This window comes from Protomyctophum bolini (assembly GCF_963924005.1).
Source record: "Protomyctophum bolini genome assembly, chromosome: 19".
NCBI lineage: Eukaryota > Metazoa > Chordata > Actinopteri > Myctophiformes > Myctophidae > Protomyctophum > Protomyctophum bolini.
The window spans coordinates 8,796,840-8,817,773 of NC_137880.1; the positions used below are offsets into that span (position 1 = coordinate 8,796,840).

Genomic DNA, 20,934 nt, shown 5'->3' on the forward strand with positions numbered 1-20,934 from the left:
CTAAAATCCCCCTATGGGCATTACAATGCAAATAACATGTAGGCCTACTCTACCGATATTGACGTCAGACTTCAGTGCTTATATTTTTTAACTTGTTCATCGTGTATGAGTGTTCTCTGCTTTGTAACACATCCCCATGCACTGTGCCGTGCGTGCGTGCGCGCGCTCCCAACAACAGGTCCAGTTCCACGTGACCATCAGCCACGCCGGCTACTCCCTCTACACGGGCTGCCCGTTCCCCGCCTGGATGCAGTGGGCTCTGATCGGCTACGCCGCCACCTTCATCCTGCTCTTCGCCAACTTCTACTACCACGCCTACCGGGCGGCCAAGCCGGGCAAGGACAAGGCGGTCAGGGCAGCGGCGGCGGCCGCCACCAACGGAGGCGGCGGCAACAAGCCCCTCCTCACCAACGGCGTCACCAACGGACACAGCAAGGCGGAGGAGGAGGAGGCGGCGATGGACGACATCGTCGCCCCCAGCAGGTTGAGGAAGGGACGAGCCAAGAGGGAATGATGACGAGACGGAGAGAGGGATAGCGTCTCTCCTCAAAACGACATGGACAGTTGTATAGGCTCTATGCACAACAGAATAACTCTGTCCTAATATACTTCCGGTGGGCCCGCGTCCCCTATACTTCCTTCACAGGTGTTACCGATGATACTAATGAAGGCTCTGTTCCATTTTACTGTAGCACGGTGGTTCTCTCTCAAACGTTTTTATTCCAGTGAGCCAACCATGCCCATTATAGCAGCACCCTGACTCGGTTTGACCAGAATGGAACGGAGCCTTCAATTAGTATAATAATCGGTAGCACCTGTGGAGGAAGTATATAGGGAAGGGGCCCAAGTGCTTTCCAAAATGGCGTGTATGCATAGAGGCCCGTTTTAAAGGAGAAATTCCGGGGTAGTCGTTTTGTTATGGTAAAAATGACAATAATATATCCATTAACCCAGTGGTAGAGGCATTTATTTTATAAAATCCATGCCGAGTGCTCGTCGCTCAACAATTATTATTTCTGTCGTCCATGATGTCGGAAATAGAGTCCCCAGAGTTTTGTCACAAATGGGCTTCCGCCTACGGGAAGAGGCTGATAGACTACGCCTCCCTGCTTACAGTTACAGTACGCTAGATACGTTTCCCCCCCCGTCCCCCCTATCAGTGGATTCATGGATATATTCTCATCATTCCGGTAATAAAAGGGCTACTCCGGAGTTCTCCTTTAAATAGGGCAGGGGTGGGTGTGTGTGTGTGTGTGTGTGTGACAAGGACATGTCCCCAAACGAGTTTCCCAACCCTTGCGGATATTACCGTAGGCTGTGGATGTGATTTGTGAGCAACTTGTCCAGCTGAAAGGGTAGCCTGTAGCGTTGGTGTGTATGTCGGTCGGCATGTCTGTGGTTTGGTTTCGGGTTAGTGGGGGGTGTTGGTTGTCTCCCTATCCATTCGGTATATTTTTGGGGTTTTTACACAAAGAAAACTAAAAACACTGATCTTGTCGGTTCTGCAACAGTTTTTTGTGTTTTTTCTTTTTCTTTTGGGAGGACCAAAACGATCACAGACATTAGGACGACACTTCGATCAGCATCTGCTACACCTTCTCCACCGAAACTCGCCTCCAAATCTTTTGTACACTGTATGATTCCCAAGTTCGTTCTCAACCACAAGCTCATTGTAGTCATTGACATGCCTATTAATTTTCTAGCTTACTAAGATAGATCTTTTTTTTTATTATTATTATTATTATTATTATTATTATTCATTCATTCAACTACTGACCGCTGAAGAACCATATATAATGCATACCAAAGAGGGTCCAGTCCACTTGGCTGGTTGGGTGGAAAGGTTCTGTGTGATTAACCCACTTAAGGGGGTTGCACACTGGGCACGTTTTTCGGAAAACCGATGGAGAAACATGGACAATAGACCTCTTTTTAGTATTCATGGTTTAATGTGTGGGTATCGTTGTGATAATGTATATTATTATTATTATTATTATTATTATTATTTCCTACAGTGCGTCCTCTTTCATTTGTTTGTTTTTAAGGTAGCTGATGTCAGACCGAGTTCAGCTAAGTATTGTGTTTTCTCACGGCCTGAAGGTGAACGTCCTCCTTAAAAAGACAAAAGAAAAACCAAATACAAACGTCTTTTTATTTATTTAAAGAAACTGTATTTTTCATTATTTTAATATAATACTAAAAACCCACACAGCTTCCAGCTGCAGATATATTGGAACTAAAGAGGATGCCAACACCCCACGTTTTTTTTGTATGTGCATGTTATGCAATTTGTGCGCGGACTGCGTGCCCCTTGTTTTGTTTTTGAACCGTTTTGTGTTGTGAACAGGCCCAGGATCTGATACATATATATGAACAGGCCGCAAGTATAGGTATAAACATTAAATCACGCAAATCAAGGAAATAGATTTTTTTTTTTTTTTGTGTTTTGTTATATATACACAGGCACGTTTAAATGTTTTAAGATTGCACTCAATAAAACAAACTGCAGTTTTTAGGATATAACACAATGATTTGTCCTTAAATTATAGTAACTGCCGTGAGAGGGGTGAAATAAGCGTGACATCTCTTCTTTAAAATAAATGTACACCTTCAGTTCTATATCTTCAGGTTGCAACGTGTGTGTGTGTGTGTGTGTGTGTGTGTGTGTGTGTGTGTGTGTGTGTGTGTGTGTAACGCGTCACTGGAAAGCTCACCATCTGCACTTTCACAAATCTGCAAAGGAGGAAAAGTAAAACAGGACCAGCATTGTCTGTCAGAAGTTGAGCCCCGTGGCTGTGTGGCTGTGTGGCCTAACGCCAACACAACAGGTGGCTCCGTGTAGGAAGACGTCCTGGCATCTGTGAGAGGTTCTGGAGCTATATAGGATGAGCCGCGCTGATCGCTTCAACCCCCGTGACCAGAAGGAGATGAACCTTTACCCCACCCCCGCGCCATTCCTATAGCTCCTTTTATCCAATCAACCCCCCCATCCGCTCCACCTTTTTATAAGATGGCGAGGGAGGGGCAAAAGCCTCCGCGTTAATTGATCCATTTGTAACTCTGAGAGTGTACACACATGGAAGCAAATGCGACCCTTTTTGGTTGCATTTGTACATTCTCAGAGAGTTTAGATTAACCCTGACGGATCGTGGATGTGCGCTATATATGCACAGCCTATACACTGTGTATGTACTAAAGTAAAAGTGTACAGGTGTGTGTGTGTGTGTGTGTGTGTGTGTGAGAGAGAGAGAGAGAGAGAGAGAACCTAGTGTAAGGGAGTGTGTATATACCCTGTACACCTTTGGGCTGGCCAGACTTTAATCTTGGGGGGGTAAATTGGCTTTGGTCGCAAAAGAGCTTATTCCCGCGACGTCACTCCCACATGGTTAGCCCCGGAAAGCAGGTCAGTGGAAGAGGAGCCGCGCTAAGCTGACAGTCACACTATGCTGCGATCCCCACTGCTCACTTAACTCTGACATGTCATGGAGTACACACATGTTAAGCAAATAAAGGACCCGCCTGCACAGTTAAAAGGCCATTTTGGTTACACTCAGAATGACATTGGGGGGAAAGAAGTATAATACTCACATTCTTTTGACTTTAGCATTTAGACCTGATCGAGGCCCGATTCAAGTATAAACGTATTGGTATCAACGTGTACCAACGTAGAAAGTACTCATTATCCCTATAGGACTGAAAATGCCTTCTACAGTCTGACCTATAAGTTATCTGAAAATTTCTAATTTAAACATTTTTTTAAATATGGTATCTTGCTGTATCTTACTGTACATAATAGGCTACAAAATGGGTTTCCGTTTTGAAGGGGTGAAACACCAAAAGGGGTTCCCGTTTTGAAGGGGTGAAACACCAAAAGGGGTTCCCGTTTTGAAGGGGTAAAACACCAAAAGGGGTTCCCGTTTTGAAGGGGTAAAACACCAAAAGGGGTTCCCGTTTTGAAGGGGTAAAACACCAAAAGGGGTTCCCGTTTTGAAGGGGTGAAACACCAAAAGGGGTTCCCGTTTTGAAGGGGTAAAACACCAAAAGGGGTTCCCGTTTTGAAGGGGTGAAACACCAAAAGGGGTTCCCGTTTTGAAGGGGTAAAACACCAAAAGGGGTTCCCGTTTTGAAGGGGTAAAACACCAAAAGGGGTTCCCGTTTTGAAGGGGTGAAACACCAAAAGGGGTTCCCGTTTTGAAGGGGTAAAACACCAAAAGGGGTTCCCGTTTTGAAGGGGTAAAACACCAAAAGGGGTTCCCGTTTTGAAGGGGTGAAACACCAAAAGGGGTTCCCGTTTTGAAGGGGTGAAACACCAAAAGGGGTTCCCGTTTTGAAGGGGTAAAACACCAAAAGGGGTTCCCGTTTTGAAGGGGTAAAACACCAAAAGGGGTTCCCGTTTTGAAGGGGTAAAACACCAAAAGGGGTTCCCGTTTTGAAGGGGTAAAACACCAAAAGGGGTTCCCGTTTTGAAGGGGTAAAACACCAAAAGGGGTTCCCGTTTTGAAGGGGTAAAACACCAAAAGGGGTTCCCGTTTTGAAGGGGTAAAACACCAAAAGGGGTTCCCGTTTTGAAGGGGTAAAACACCAAAAGGGGTTCCCGTTTTGAAGGGGTGAAACACCAAAAGGGGTTCCCGTTTTGAAGGGGTGAAACACCAAAAGGGGTTCCCGTTTTGAAGGGGTAAAACACCAAAAGGGGTTCCTTCCCAGAATGGGTTATGCAGAATGTTTTCAAATATAATATATTATAATTATAAAATGTAAAAGTAATCTTTTGAAAACATGCAGATCCGATTTTCCAATGGCCGAAATGCACAGTAGGGTTGAAGTGGGTATAATGTATGCTTTGTCATAATAATCTAAATCTATAAATAACTAGCAACTACACCATGAGATGTGGTAGGCTACCATGAAATTACGGTACTAGCCACTTGAACTGCAACATCCCTATTCCCTATCTATATGTCCAAATACGTGAAGAATAAAATAAATAAAAATTTGCAAGTTGATGAGTGACGACCCGAGGCGTTGCGTGCTTGTGGATCTACCAGCTATACTTTTGCTGAAGAGATTTGTTCAGAGACCCCACTACAGAGCCCTGAGGGACTCCGGGTCACCCCAGTATACAGTATAGAGAGGGTTTAAGTGGTTAAAAGACTCAGTGAACCTTCACACACAGACGAGTGTGTGTGCGTGCTCACACGCACGCACACAACTTCCTGCATGGTACCATTATATTATGTTGACAGAGAGAGAGAGAGAGGATTTCTTGGAGTGACATCGATCGATCAGTGCTTCTAATTTGATATTCAGCGTCTTTCCAGAATGCTGACCGCGTCCATTTCTTGAAGTATAGGCCCCCTCCTACTAATATCTTATATCTCCGTACTTTAACCTTTTAGTGTTTGGTTTGTTTAGTTTTTTTGACACTCATATACTACAGTGTCACACAAAGTATCAAAAGCAGAGGATGGATCATTTGATTGATTGATTGATTGATTGATTGATTTATTAACCGTTTGCAGAATGACAGTACATTTCAAGCACAAACTTTATCATGAATCAATCCCCTGATCCTTCCAGACTACTATAGTGGTGGGGAAAGTACTCACCTATTGAAAAATAGCAGATCTACAAGCTCATAGCGCGGCACCGAGTGCCGCGCTATGAGCTTGTAGTTCTGCTAGTTTTGAAAAATCGTGAAAATGTGGCGCAAATCTTTGAATATAATATATTCTTTCAGAGCGAACATTTTTAACTCAAATCTTTGCTTCTGTGGGGGAGTCCCTGGAACAACATATTTTCAGATGGGGCTCGGCGGCCAAATACAGATAATTCCGGGGGTCCTTGACATGAAATAGTTTGAGAACCAACTGACATTATAGAAACATGGGGTTTTTCAGAAAACTGTCAAGATTTAGAAGACATTTGTAGAATCGTCCTCAGGTCAAAATGGGTTAAGTAAAGTACCAATAGTGCAATGTAGAGATACTATATTTTACTTGAGTAAAAGTACAAAAGTACTGGCTTCAAAATGCACTAAAAGTACCAAAAGTAAGGCAAGGCAAGTAAAGGCTCTCATTTTTGCAGAATGTCCCATTTAAAGTTTTAGAATGTATAATAGAATCTTTAGGAAATAGCAGATCTACAAGCTTGTAGATCGGCTATTTTCAAATGGCTGAAATGTAACACAAAATGTATACAAAGTAACTAGTAACTAAAGTTTTCAAATATAGTCAAAGTACAATCATTGGATCCGAAATGTAATGGAGTAGAAGTAAAAGTATACAAATAACTCACAATTGATCTTAAGTATAGGCTACGGTACTTGAGTAAATGTACTTAGTTACTTTCCAGCACTGCTGCCTATGGTAATAAACATGCACTACATTATTCATCAGGCCAGCATTTCCTGCTTTCCAGGCGCGTGGTTTTTCAGTTGGCATCTCACGTTACCAAATGTATAGAGGGTATACACACTCACTACAAACTATTATCAACTATTATCACTACAAATCTGGATGGAAAAGTGAGTGGCAATTGGCCAAGTGAATTTATCAATTTAAAATGTAACTCTGCGAGTGTACACACTCTCAGAGTTACAGACCTATAAGGGTTACAGACCATAAGGGTCCATTTGGTTCCAAACTATCTTTTAGCTGCAGGGGACCCCCTGGAAATCCCTCAAGGACCCCTGCAGGTCCCCGGACCCCACTTTGGGAACCACTGGTTTAAATACAATCAGATGGATGTCAAGGCCAGAAAGTAGTTTTTTCCACTCGGTAGGCGTTACCGCATAACTTTAAGTAATGTTTGCAGTTGCACAGTCAATCTGTCTCTCAGATTACACTGAAGCAATTAGTATAGAAACATTTCAGTTATTTATGACTTTTTTTTTACTGAAACTATAAATACCGGTATACTGAAAAGGGTATAAGCAGAAATATCTATAGAAACTATATGACATAACAAACAGTTTGCAATATGCAATGTGAATAATGTACATTATTGCAATATAGCGATATACAATGCACACTGCCTCCCGGTATATGCACTATATACAATATTCAATTCATGATGTACACGCAACACAATTACAGGGTGTTATTATATTGTGTGTACAGTAGAGGCTTATTATTAGTAGTATTATTCTGATTTCGCACTACTAAATCACTCTGTATAAGAGTCTTCTAAATAAATGCCTAAATGGTGTCAATTGTATACATACATATATTGTATACTTCTCTTCATCGTTATTTCCTCTTGGTCACACACACGCACACACACACACACACACACACACACACACACACACATTCTCCATCACACGGCCACACATCTATCCCAAGCAAAAAAATGCCGCCCTTGCTGTTGCAGTAACCATAGAAACAGGCAGCTAGAAGGGTGGATAAGAAGAAGAGGCTTGGGAGGAGTATATGGGTGTAGCCCTATGTGTGTGTGAGTGTGTACGTGTGTGTGTGTGTGTGTGTGTGTGTGTGTGTGTGAGACGGAGCAGGGGAAGGGACCTGAGTGTGAGTGTGTGTCCTCCTAGCTACCGGGAGGGACACAGAGGAGGGATAGATCTGTGCACAGGGCCAGGAGGGGCGGCTAAGAGGATTGCAGGGCAAGGCCAAAGCTTTTCTATCACAAGCGTTTAGCACAGGTCACTATACAGCCTGCAACCCTATACAGACCTGCTATACTGCAGCCCGCGATGCACCTGTGTCTACTCTGCACTCCACCCCCCCGCCCGCCCGACAGGGTTGAGGCAGATGGCTGCACGCCCGCCCTGGAGACATGGTGGCCCTGCCTGACTTTTTCTTCCAGTTATTAAGGGGGAGGGAGGGAGGGAGGTTTCTTGTTGGCACTGTCGCAAAAGGAATTGCTCGCTGCAGGGTGGGACACACTGCCATGCACGGTCTCTGCTAGAAAACATGAAAACCATGAAACCTGCATCATCGTCCCCAGAAGTTGTGCCGGGAACGCCTATATATACTGAGTGGTAAAAAAAACTACTTTCTGGCCTTGACAGCCCATATACATCCAAAACAGAAAAGTCCTATCTGATTGCATTAAACGACGACATTAAACTCACTTTTTGCCACTCGATTTGTCCCTCACTTTATGCATGCACATAACCTCTATACGCAAGTGTCTGGGCTCAGACAACATGATTTGGCACTATAATAAAATAAAATCAAATTGAATTGAAATCCAAAATTCAAATTGAAACACAAACATCTATATAATCGATATATGCCATTATAGGTGGAACAGACCTGATTGATAGAAAAATAGCATATCTACAAGGTCATGACCTGCAACGCCGGCCTTTTCTCAAGCCCTTTAAATCCCAATTCATGCTTATATAGCCGAACATAGCCGATCTACGCGCGGCCACGAAGCATCATTCTCGGGCCTGTTGAGAACTAAAAACTTTGGTGGCGGGCCCGTCTATTGGGTTTGAATGGATATCAGTCAAAAGGGAGACGTCGAAGAGGAAGGATCAGCACATGCGGAATGTCCGAACAGGTCAGCTCCATATATGGAGATCTAAGGGTTTGAGGTCAGGTGTAGACTAGTTGCTGGCCTGCTCCATTATATAGTATACAGATAGATCCGACATATTGATAATGTCAGATCGACGGCCATATATATGGAGCGTGTCTTGAGGTGTGATGTCACGAGGCGTGGACTGACAACCATATATGGATGCGGCCATATATAGGTGGCGTGACGTGTCACAATGCGTGACCATATATGGAGGTGTGACACGAGGCGTGACAATGACAGGACATTTTCATAGTGAACAGCGACCTATGGTCGCAATAAGAAATTCTATCAATAAAATAATAATAATAATAATAAGAAGAAGAAGTTGTGAAAATAGCCACTCTACAAGCTCGCAGCTCTGCTATCTTCACCAGTTTGGGTCCCGGGCCTAACGTCTAATCACTGTTTTGGGCCTCGCGCGGCCTGAAAGGTTTGGGAACCACTGCGCTGTGACTTCAAGGTAGGGTGGCCAGACGTCCGGTTTCACGCCGGACAGTCCGGTTTTAGACCCACCTGTCCTCCTCCCACCTCAACCTCTGGCCGGACACATAATTGTCCGGTTTTTTGTGATATACAGTGCTTGTGCCATAACTGTCATTTACGTCGTCTGCCTGGGTATTAAAATCTCTGCAGCGCTGCTCAGCTCCGAAGCGAGTGGAGACGTTCGGAGTGTTGCCATGTCCGCTTAATTATAAGCGACTTTGGGCTTGTTTTATATAATAGGCTACTAAGCCTAGTCAGGCTTCTTTTGGGCTTGTTTTCATAGACATGGTTGCTTGGTTCTCTTCCAAAACCTGGCAACACTGCCAGTGGGATGGTCGGTTTGTTACTTTGTTGAGCTCTCACAATCAATTTAGTATAGTTAATGCAGAGATAAATAAACCAAATATGCCGAAATGAAAAACTAAAACTACATTTAATGAGCAATATGGAGCTCGACATCATAAAGAAAGGGAGGCTAAAGCACTGTGAACATACATATAGGCTACTGGCTTCATTCTATTTCTATGTCCTACACCGATGACCATAAGACTGTATAAAAAACCCCACAAGAAAGAGATTAAACATAAAACATACCGGTATCTAAACATGAAATAAAATTAATTGATTATAAAATGAATGGCCTTTGTGGTACCCTATAGCCTAATTTAAAAAGGTTAATTTAATTAGCAAATATATGTTCTCTGTGGACATAATGCTGGAGAGGATGGTGGTGAAAATCAGGTGCAATAGTAGTAGTAATAATATTAATATCTGGAATCTGGGGGGGGGGGTCGGGGGAGCGAGCCCCGCAAAAAGTGTCCTCCTTTCTGAGGTCTTGCAGGTGGCCACCCTACTTCAAGGTCCTTCTGCTGGAGAGAGAGAGAGAGAGAGAGAGAGAGAGAGAGAGAGAGAGAGAGGGAGAGAGAGGGAGAGAGAGGGAGAGAGAGGTCAGTGAGTCGCTTTCTAGAGTTAAGCCAAAGAGACATGCAGGCCACAGAACTGAACCGTAGCCTCGCTCATCTCATTAAGCAAATTACATGACTAAGGAGCTCATTGTGTAGTTGCAGGCGGGGAGGTGGAAACAGTCAGCGTTTTAATGGCTCTGCCTTCTGCGAGGCACAGATGGCGAGATGCATGGCCGCTTCGTGTCGTGTGTGTGAAGGGCGCCATCGTGTGGCCGCCGTGCGTATCTCTGGGTCTAAAAGATGTTTGAGTTGGTATAGTATATAGGTGGCGAAGAAGGGGTCAAATGGCAATGCTAAAAGCCTAAAATCACAGTGGTGAAGTACTTTTACTCAACTACTGTGCTTAAGTAATAGTTTGAGGTATTTCTTATACGTTGACTTCCAATTTTGTACCCGGGTATACTGTACTTCAGTACAATTTTGAAGTTTACTTTAGCCTATACCTTTTCCAACTTTTACTTCTACTCATCTCAGGCGAAGATACTGTACTTTTTACTCGGTCGCAATTATTTGACACTTCAGCCCTATTTAAACATACTGTATAGGCAATTTTTTTAAAGATTTGTATACACACATAACTTTTGCATAATGAGCACTATTCTACTTTTGGTAGACACTTTTTAGTCAAGTAAATGTTTAATGCCAGACTTTTACCAGGCCTGGCAGAAGGACAGGGGTAATTTGCATAATTAGAGGGGCTGAGGGTGCAGCCGTATATGCAACATTTGCATACCTCGGTTTGGCACCTGCCTGTCGCGTTCTGTGCTACTGTGGCGTGCGCCCTTTGAATAAAAACCTTGACTTTTACTTGTAAACAGTCCTATATTTCTACACCGCGGCATTGAAGTAAAACCAAAGATGGACACTTCTTCCACCCTGACGTCACGTCACATATATGGTTGTAATATTGTGTATAATGTTTATCAGTCTCTGCACCTGTAACCTCACGTCACGGCACCAGATTACTAAATCACTGTGTGATCCGGTTTAGGCGTGCATGGTTAATGGTTTAGACCAGATGATGGGAAAAAAATACAAAAGTTAAAAAAAACATCACTATGAAGTAACTATACTTTAGAAAAAATGTGTTTGTGTTTTTTGACTATGATCTTGAATCAATGTTGAGGAACTGCGGTATTTAATGAAACCATATTGAATTATGAGACTAAAGCCTTTAGACATTAAGTGTCGTTTATCTTTGGATTGGATCAGTATGCTTCCTTAATACTTATAATAGTCTTAAATACCAAGTAAGCCTATAGTTGGCCTAAAGACAGATTAGCGCTTCTATGAAGATTAAGTATGAGCCGACAGCGACATCTAGAGCTTGAAGTGGCTCGTTGCATTTTAATGGCTGACAGCTTGGGGGAAAAAAAACACCCAGGCGCCGCTAGGGCCAGGCTAGATTGCTTTACAGCCTTTTTTTGATTGATTGAAATCTTTATTAACAGTTTGCAGAATTACAGTACATTTCAAGCACAAACTCAATACAAAGACTGTTAACTGTGAGTGGACGACCCAATTAAGCCTTACACTTGTTTACAACAGGGTCCACATTGTTCAATTCATCAAAACATTTAGAGACAAACAAATAGACACTTCTATGTAGTTAAAGAACAGAACAGAACAGGAAATATTTTGTGTCTGGCTGCAGAAAAACTTTCTGTATTACGCCCATTATCATAGAAATGTAAATTAAATCAGGCTACTTCTGAAAAAATAGGTCATAGCCTATACTAGCCTTTCTAATAGGCCATTGTTAAAGTTTTGGTATAAGTGAATTGTACAAGCTGTGTTATGTTACTGTTAATTGTGTTTGACTTGTTTGAACGTTACCCAGCTGTTAGAAGTTAACTTTAACGGACCAGAGAGGACGGTGAACATCACGCGGCCGCGAGTGGCTCTGCTGCAGACGGCCATCATAACCCATCATCATCACCATCAGCTGGGAGGAGGAGGCAGCGCCGGGCTGTCTCGCCGGCCAGACCTCTAGTCTAGTGCATCATCAGGAAGAGGCCGCAAAACGCGCACCCAGAACCACCACCAGGCCCAAAACACCCTGCTGCTCCGCGGGACGGACCACCGGAGAGGAGGAGGAAGAGGAGGAGGAGGAGGCGACCCACCGGAGCGCTGCTGACGTAGGAAGAGCCGAGGAGGAGGCAGCAGCTGTTCTTCTTCTTCCCCCGGATGGTGCTGAAACTGAGTGTGTCACTCCTCCTCCTCCTCCTCCTCCTGCTACCAGGGCGGATGCTGCTGCTGCCTCTGCGGCCGCAGAGAGACCACGTCAGACCTCCTCCTCCTCTCTGCGCCTGATCTGCCTCACGGGAGACTCCTCGGAGTCGGAGTCGGACCACCACCACCACCACCGGGCCGAGGAGAAGAACGCTGCGAGACCGCAGAAAGATCCTCCGCCGACGCCGAGGAGGAGGAGGAGGAGGAGGCCGGAGGAGGAAGACAAACAACGAAGCGGAGGAGGAGGAGGAGGAGAGCCGGCGAAAAGCGGCAGCAGCACTACAGGCTGCGGACCGGGCCTGGTGGACCGTCTGGGTGGTAGTCTGTGGTGGTGGAGCGGCGGCTGCTTATTGCAGACGGAGCTCATCCACTTTCACCTCCACAAGAGGCTGAAGGGAGGCGGCGGCGGAGCGGCGAGGATGCAGCAGAGCGAGGCGGCCAGTAGCGGCGACGGCATGGCGGTGGTGGTGGTGGTGGGGGAGGACGGCGGCGGAGGAGGGAAGGTACCGGTACCGCCGGCCTGCACCGAGGCGGGGTCCGTCGTGGCCGTGCAGGGGTCCGTGACACAGCAGCAGCAGGCCCTCCTCCTCGACCACGACGAGATGGAAAGGCTGCTGGAGGAAAACGAAGACCTCAAGGTTTGTTTGAAACGTCTTTTCATGCAATTATATACGATCATTTAATAGGGCCTGCCCTGCTGCACAGTTTGTGAATATGGTCGTGATGATGAGCAACTTGTCTTAAACCATATAGACTTGTGAACTAGATCTGAGTTGGCTCACTTAATTGCATGGCTGCGTGGCTTTTTTTCCCCTCTCTCTCGTCTATACACACCACAAATCTCTATGTTTTTGGCTAAAATGTTCAAGTTATATCACAGCTGTCTTTATTGTTGTCGTAATGTCGACTGCAGGAGGAAAGCATAGCCTATTTAAGTGCATGATACAGAGACAGAAGCACACATTGATTTGTTGTTGTTGAATATAGGCCTACATTTGGCCCAAATCCACTGAAGCTTCACAAAAGCCAAACCCAAATAGATCTATATAGCTCCAGCCCCACAGATAATCGATTGGTTATTGACATAGAGTGGCTCAAATGACATTGTATATAGGTATAGGGAATGTCATTCTTATAGCAGATCGATACGCGAATTAGAATGCAGCCTGGATAGTAGGCCTATGTGCCATGTAGCCTAAATGTCTGCAGCAAGGGCCTATTCATTATTGCACAAAACAAATAACGTTCAAATGTTATCCAAATAGCAGGATTGAACATGAAACTGATACAAGATTAAACAGTGACACTGGATTTCTCTGTGTCGTTGTCTCAGAGTGGGGTCCGGGGACCCCCAGGGGGGTCCCCAGCAAAACAAGTTCCTAATATAGCTTAAAAATCAGCGTGACCATTTTAAACCCATATAGGCTATATTTGAAAATAGCAGACCTCACAGTGCATTGCGATGTCACACGCTGTGAGCTTGTATAGATCTTGCCATTAAGAAAATCACACCCGTGTGAAGTGAGGGGCGCTCTTATCATCATCATAGACATCTTCTCATCTCGTCTCGTCTTCAACTTTCTGCCCTCACTTTTTATCCTCAATATGTAGGCTACTTTGCTCAGCCAATCAATTATCAAATCAGCGCTATATGGGATGATCTCAGACAATCAAAGTATGGCCAAAATTCACACAAACATAAAGCTGGGCATATGAAGGGCTAGCACCCCTCAAACAAATAAGCAAAATAATGTGCAAGATTTGGAATATATATATATATATATATATACTGTATATACAGTATACAGGCCTATATGTCGACAGGAAATGGGGAGAGATATCAGGGGGGATGCTGGGATAGCATTCTGTTTTTGCCGATAAAGTATAGTTTTAGACCACGACAGAGGGGCGCCGTCTCTACTGAGCCTGAGCCACGCGAGACACCACAGAGCGTGCTAAAGTTCGCGATTTGCCGCGTCGATCGTTGCGAAGTTTGGTATAGATCTGACTCTGTTCGAGTTGCGACCCGGCACGGACAGACTAGGCAATGCCAACACAGAGCGATATGTATCTCCCACCAGTAACCTCGCGCTATAGGCTAGACTCTAGAGGAACAGGGAGGCGGGTGGGCGCGCACGGCCAACTGGTGCGAGAATTTATGAGTCGTGGGCGGGCGGGCGGAATTTATGAGGCCCGGGGGCCAATATTTGGAATATGTTTTAATCATTCGAACACCACAAATCGTTTATGGGGTCCGTGGGACAAAATGTGTGAGATGGGGGACGGCGGCCAAATACATATTAATTTCGGGGTCCTTGACATGAAAATGTTTGAGAACCACCGCCGTTATTTATAACTGTTATTAATCTAGCCATTTGTAACCCAGAGAGTGTACAAGTGTTAACCAAATGGACTATAGTCCATTAGGTTGCATCTGTCCACTCTCAGATTGGCTAGATGATCAGAGCCATCTAATAGAAGAGTTACGATGTTGAGGGGGCAGAAACCGAGCGCTCGAGCGCTGTTCATGCAGCCTGAACTGAGACGAGCTGGAGTTGGAAATACATTGTTTTCAACGAGGGCGGCGCAAACAAGAGCTATTTTAAGCATGCGTGCAACATGACAACTGTTTTAAAGTATTGTACAGTGACCGCTAAAGTCTCTTTAATGTTTATGTTGTACTATTACTACAAAACAATCTAAAATAAAGAGATTTAAGATCATTAAAGCTGGGCTGTTGCCTGAGCCCAGCATTTCTGCCTATACTTCCGGTCCAGGACTTGTCCCAGTTGGTTATCCCCATTCTCAATGGAAGTCTACGTAGGAGAGCCGCCATTGGACTGAAGCCCCATGAATTGAACGCAGTTTGCGTAACTCTGTCTATATCTAAGGCTCTGGGCTAGATTAACTGGCCTCTCAAGCTGTAGATGACAACAGAGATCTTCCTCATTTAACCAAAACCAACTCTTGTCGTGACAAATCATGACAACAAACACAATATTTTGGACCAAATAAATAATTACTTCTTCTTTCTACTTACAGTATTTGTTCAGCCCGAAAAATTGTGTTTGTTGTCATGATTTGTCACGACAAGAGTTGGCTTTGTCCGTGGCGTAAACGTCTTTAAATAAATACTTTCTGAAAAGTCTATGAGGAAAATGAACGGGGATTTATTTTCCGGGTCTCTCGAGGGGGCGGGACTGCGACGCTCTATAGCGTCACCGCCCAGTGCACTCAAAAAACTGAGCCCATTCCCTGTGTGCATTTCCGAACGCACCCATGGTCGGCAACACTGAGGACTGTACTGCCCATGTTTCAAAACACAATGAATTTATATATATTGAATTAACTATATTTGATAGTGATACACACGTTACTGATTATATAGAATGTTATATTATTGAAATCCATTCAGTATTTCATGCACAATGAATTCATGAAACTGAACAGACCGAATGCAATTGCGCACGACGCACAGCAAAACATCGTCTTCTTTGACTATAGACTGTCTATGATCTTACATAAACACGATTTAATTGAAACAAGGACTTGACAGCTTGACTTGAATCACAGATATTCGCGGGGAATTATTTAGAGAACGAGACCTGTGTGAATTTTCTGCTGTTGTGCGTGCAGGCAGCTCCACCCGCTGGGGGCGCACACGCAGTTCCGACACACCAAAGGTCCGAAGCGTGCATGGGGACGTGCGATGCGAAAATGCGACAGTCTGACATGCGCTGCTCCCGTGCTTGCGGTTATGGTTAGGTTATGGGATTGAGGTTTCGGATCAATAGTATATGTCGGAACTAAAGCCTGTACCCACTCACAGGGGTTCCCAACCACTGGTCTAGTACCAGTCTAGTACCAGTCCAACAGGTGGTACTTGAGCTCACCTCTGGTGGCACAAAGAGGAGTCGCCCCAAAATTCGAGGGAGAAAAAAAAGACAAAAGTGAATGAAATATTTATATTAACACATGCACTTCTTCTGACCAAGCAATTGGTTGAAATGGGCTATCCATGCCGTGCTGAAAATGAGCATGACAGCTAACAGTTCTCAAACTCTGCCCGAACCCAACCGGGCCCAAAAAATATGCTAATTAGTCGGGCCGGGGCCGAGCCTCGGGGCTCAGTGATTTTCCCATGATTTTTTTTTTTTCTTTCTTACTTTTTCTCCTTTTTCGAAGATTCTTTTAGGGTCGGGCCGAGCTTCGGGCCGACAGTTAGGGCCTTCATTTTTGGGCCCGTTGAGAACTTTAATGACAGCACACCTATAGCCGTTAATAGAAACATTTGAGAACGGATTTAATCACATACAAAAAAAAATCACATGACATAGACTATACTTTTAACAAAGTAAAAAAAATATATATATATATCCCACCCCCACCACAGTGCGAGATCGAGGAGATGCGCACGGAGATGGACGAGATGCGCGACACCTTCTACGAGGAGGACACGTGCCAGCTGCAGGACATGCGGCGCGAGCTGGAGCGCGCCAACAAGAACTGCCGCATCCTGCAGTACCGCCTGCGCAAGGCCGAGCGGAAGAGGCTGCGCTACGCCCAGGCCGGGGAGATCGACGAGGAGCTGCTCCGAAGCCTGGAGCAGGACCTGAAGGTATGTAGGAGGGAGAGGAGAGGAGAGGAGAGGAGAGGAGAGGAGAGGAGGGGAGAGGAGGGGTCGGAAGGGACACTTCCTGTCTGTATACGTTTACGGTAGCTGACCTTGCAAGTCTCGTATTACAACTGCTTTGTGTCCCCACCCTGTGCGTTAATGGGAATATCAATAGATGAAATGTGTGCATAAACATGCACTGTGTGTGTGCGTTTGTGTGTGCGTGTGTGTGTGTGTGTCTGACTTTGTCTTGTCCGTGGCAAATTATACTTGTTCTTTCCTACACGCCATTATAATGTTCTTAACACCAAATTACTGAATGTCAAGTTTTCACACTTAAACCCAATTCACAGCAGCATTAATCAATCCCTCGATATAGCGTATTGCCAATCGTTTTTATTGCGGTTTTCTCACTTACTTTGAAGAGCCAAATATCCGTAACCGGATGTTATACAATGACTAACTGCTGCGTGCGGTGTCATGCCCGGATGTCGTTGTCTCGGTCGTTGGTGGAAAAACCCGACCGCGAGCGTCAGCCCGCCCGCTACAGCCCGCTGAAAGCCCTTGTATTCACCAGAAACGGCCCCCCTCAATGTCCTTTCTGAGATACAGAGCTGTGAATGGTGGGCTTTTAGTGGAAGTGGATGCGCGCGCATCTTCAAAATGGCCACCGGCCAGTGTCCCACTTTGTGTCGATGCGGGTGGCAACATTCGCTAGCGATACGATCGGATTAAAAGATGGATTAAAGAATACAAACCCTCGAACACGAGAGTCTCCGTGTTAATTTTCGACGACACTATGACACATTATAGGAGTCCAACTACTAAATGTATTATTTGCAAGGAGGCCCTTAACTCTGAGAGTTACAGACCTGTTACGGTCATTCAGGGCTAGCTCTTTATGAGTTTCTGGTAATATATTTGTATAATTGCTCATTTCGTATATGTCCGTGATCACCCGATGATCGTAAATCATTTGTGTGTTTGTATCGCTGAAAAAACGTAGCTGGTTGTACTGCTAGCTAACAGCAGGCTGTGGGGCTGTGTTGTGTGATGTCGTTCCACTTCGCCGTATAATGGGAGCAGACGAGAGGCAGATCTGCAGTCGACGCATTCGAACACTAGATGGCAGTCAAACATTGAATCATGGTGTCGTTAAAGGGCCACTTCACCCCTTTTGCAACCAGAGCCTATTTTAATGATGTTTAGGACACAAGGAACACTTTCTTGGGGTTTTTATGTGTGTAATATGTTTTTTTAGATAGTTTAGTTATGAAGCCATGTTCATGAGGTCATGAACATGGTCTAACTTCCTTCCTGGACTACAAAGTCACACCTCCATGCAGCCTCCCCCCTCTCCACAAGGAGGGGAAGTGCACTGAAGCATTATGAGCATTGTAGGAATTCAGCAATCCAGTCAAACCCTAGTCAAACACACAGACTTCATTATTTGTCTGGCCATAGGCTGCAAGTTACAAATTGTGCTACTGTTATCTACTACAAATACTATTGACATTGAGTATCCTGCAGTTTCTTCCAGCGGTGAAATGTCCCTTTAAAGACGGTGTACTGTTATATAACACCGCCCCCTGCAGGTAGCCAAAGACGTGTCGGTGAGGCTGCACCACGAGCTGGAGAACGTGGAGGAGAAGCGCACCAAGACGGAGGAGGAGAACGAGAAGCTGAGGCAGAAGCTCATCCAGGTGGAGGTGACCAAGCAGGCCCTGCAGAACGAACTGGACAGAACCAAAGAGGTGAGGCGTTTAATAAGAAGCCATTTTGGGGCGGGAATACCCCTTTTGGTGTTACAGCGTCATGTCATGCTTTAGCTTTTTAAAAATAGCAGATCTACAAGCTCATAGCTCGCGCTATACAAGCTTGTAGGTCTGCTTTTTTTGAAGAATCGAAGAACGACTGACACAGAAACATTGCTTTTTCGGAAAACTGTCAGGATGTAGAAGACATTTCTAGAATCTGATCTCAGGTCAGAATGGGTTAAGCTGAGCGGGCATTACGCTGAGGGCTTAATTATCTACAAGCTCGCAAGTTGTAGATCAGCAAGCAGATTTCCTAACTTTCTTTCCTTTTGTTTTAAAAATGTATAGAATTATTTTATTGTTTATTTATTTTTTCAAAAAAATAATAATATATATATGTATTTTGATATTTGAGATCGTGAGACCGTATCAAATTGCGAGCTAGTTGTAGATCTGCTATTTTTTTTAGCAGGCTGTTGTGTCTCAATATGATGTACAACTACATGCCCACCATAGGGATGCTAGGGTTTGCGTGGCTGAAGGGATGAATGTGCATAGAATCCAGTTGACTGGTGCGGCTGTGGCTGGGGCCACACCTAAAATCTAACACACCCATTAGTATTTGATAAGCTGCAGCTGTGCTGCCCACCTGCTGCAGTTTCTAACCGGAACTGGAACACAAACACCAACAACAACATGTCCTGAAGCAGAATGGCTGCTGTGGGAAAATGGCCACCCTGGTAAGGAGAGAAACCCAGTGTTAAGATTGGTAAAACTTGCTGGGGACACTGGGGGTGTGTTCCCTCCTCCAGCGTCAGCAGTGCCCATACCCGAGGTGGGGTTGGCAAAAGGGCCTTTCTGTGTGGAGTTTGCATGTTCTCCCCGTGTCCCCTAGGGTAGGTATGCCCACAAAAACATGCAGTAATCCTGGTCTCTAAACTACCCCCCCTCGTCAGCCTGACGGAGGGGAAAGGAACTGGTCGGAAGGATGTTTTGGTTAAAACATAATGTATTTTTTTGTTAAAAGGTTGAATCACTGCATTCTGACAGTAACCATGGCTATAGTGTTTGTTCAGTAACAGGAGTCTCCCTGTCTCTCAAGCTCTTTACTAATCAGAAAATAAAAATACATTTTCAGGTAGGTTCACTGCGGGGCCTTTTCACTAACCTTTGAATGATCACATCCCCCCCCCCCCTCCCCCCGTGGAAGGGGAGAGTTGTTTTTGTGTCCGCGGGAAACCTTGTATGTCTTAAAAGTTTTCCAACAACGGTGAATTAAATAATGAAAACACAACTCGCGTGACTCTTGTTTGGGAGGGAAAGAGGTATTTTATCAATTAACTCGGGTAACTAGTGAATGGAGGGAACGTGTTAACACTTATTTTAACCAAAGAAAATCACTTACCCTACCTTCAAACGCCGTTGTTTAGACATGTCTTTAGATTGTAGAACCACAATTTTCACTATTTTGGTAACTTGACGTGTCTGCCTCATCGTCCCAACAGACTCAAAAGAGACGAGGAAGTAAGGACGTCCAGAAGACGGACAGGAAAACAGCACACACTCCTACTGAGGTGAGAGACAGTACTGCAGCGTGCACACATTATCAATTTTAAAATCATTACATTAAATGTTTCCTTTCCACACGTATCTTGGCAATGAGGATATGTGATATCTGTGAGCCTTAATAATAATAATAATAATAATATATCCAGTGCCCATCTATCCTTTACTTTAAAAAAAAATAATGAACAACATTATTATAACTATTATTATTCGATACCTTTTCTGTGTTATAATATTTGGTCTTCATCATATAACCAGTTCTCAAAACAACATATTTTCAGATGGGGGTCGGCGGCCAGTTACATTTCATTCTGGGGGTCCTTGACATGAAATAGTTTGAAAACCACTGACACAGAAAAACAGGTTTTTCAGGAAACTGTCAGGATTTAGAAGACATGATTTTGTAGAATCGTTCCCAGGTCTAAATGGGTCAATGAGATGAAATATTGCGACATAAAGGTTTGTGCCCCCGACAGACATGGCGATAATATGACGACTTAATTGTCTTCTTTCTCCCTCAGGAGGACAACGAGGACCTCAAGTGCCAGCTGGCCTTCATCAAAGAGGAGGCGGTCATCATGAGGAAGAAGACGGCCACCATCGACAAGGAGAAGGTGATTGAACACCCCATACACAACACCATGATCTCATCACCCCAGATTCGGCACAAACATGGGGGTGAATAGAGGGCATATATGCGCGTGCATAAAGTGAGTGGCAAAGGGAGTTTTAACATCGTTTAATGTCGTTTAATGCAATCAGTTATTGT

At 44.6% G+C, this 20,934-nt stretch overlaps 3 protein-coding genes across 3 annotated transcripts in view; 2 read left to right on the plus strand and 1 right to left on the minus strand.

Annotated features, from left to right (window-relative positions):
* The window catches only part of LOC308334449 (very long chain fatty acid elongase 4-like), a 36,527-nt gene extending 34,029 nt beyond the window's left edge, over positions 1-2,498 (plus strand). Inside the window, exon 7 of the mRNA XM_080791201.1 lies at positions 179-2,498. Coding sequence (XP_080647327.1) covers positions 179-514 — 336 coding nt within the window. The 3' untranslated portion in view covers positions 515-2,498. The remainder of the gene's footprint in view (positions 1-178) is intronic.
* Positions 1-20,934, minus strand: part of LOC308334550 (E3 ubiquitin-protein ligase TRIM35-like) — a gene marked incomplete at both ends in the record, with an annotated part of 157,667 nt that overhangs the window by 89,065 nt on the left and 47,668 nt on the right. The window lies entirely within an intron of this gene.
* LOC308334448 (microtubule cross-linking factor 3-like) overlaps positions 12,507-20,934 on the plus strand; it is a 28,628-nt gene continuing 20,200 nt past the window's right edge. The window contains exons 1-5 of the mRNA XM_080791199.1: positions 12,507-12,865; positions 16,621-16,845; positions 18,438-18,596; positions 20,105-20,173; positions 20,687-20,779. Of these exons, the coding sequence (XP_080647325.1) occupies positions 12,647-12,865; positions 16,621-16,845; positions 18,438-18,596; positions 20,105-20,173; positions 20,687-20,779 (765 nt within the window). The 5' untranslated portion in view covers positions 12,507-12,646. The remainder of the gene's footprint in view (positions 12,866-16,620; positions 16,846-18,437; positions 18,597-20,104; positions 20,174-20,686; positions 20,780-20,934) is intronic.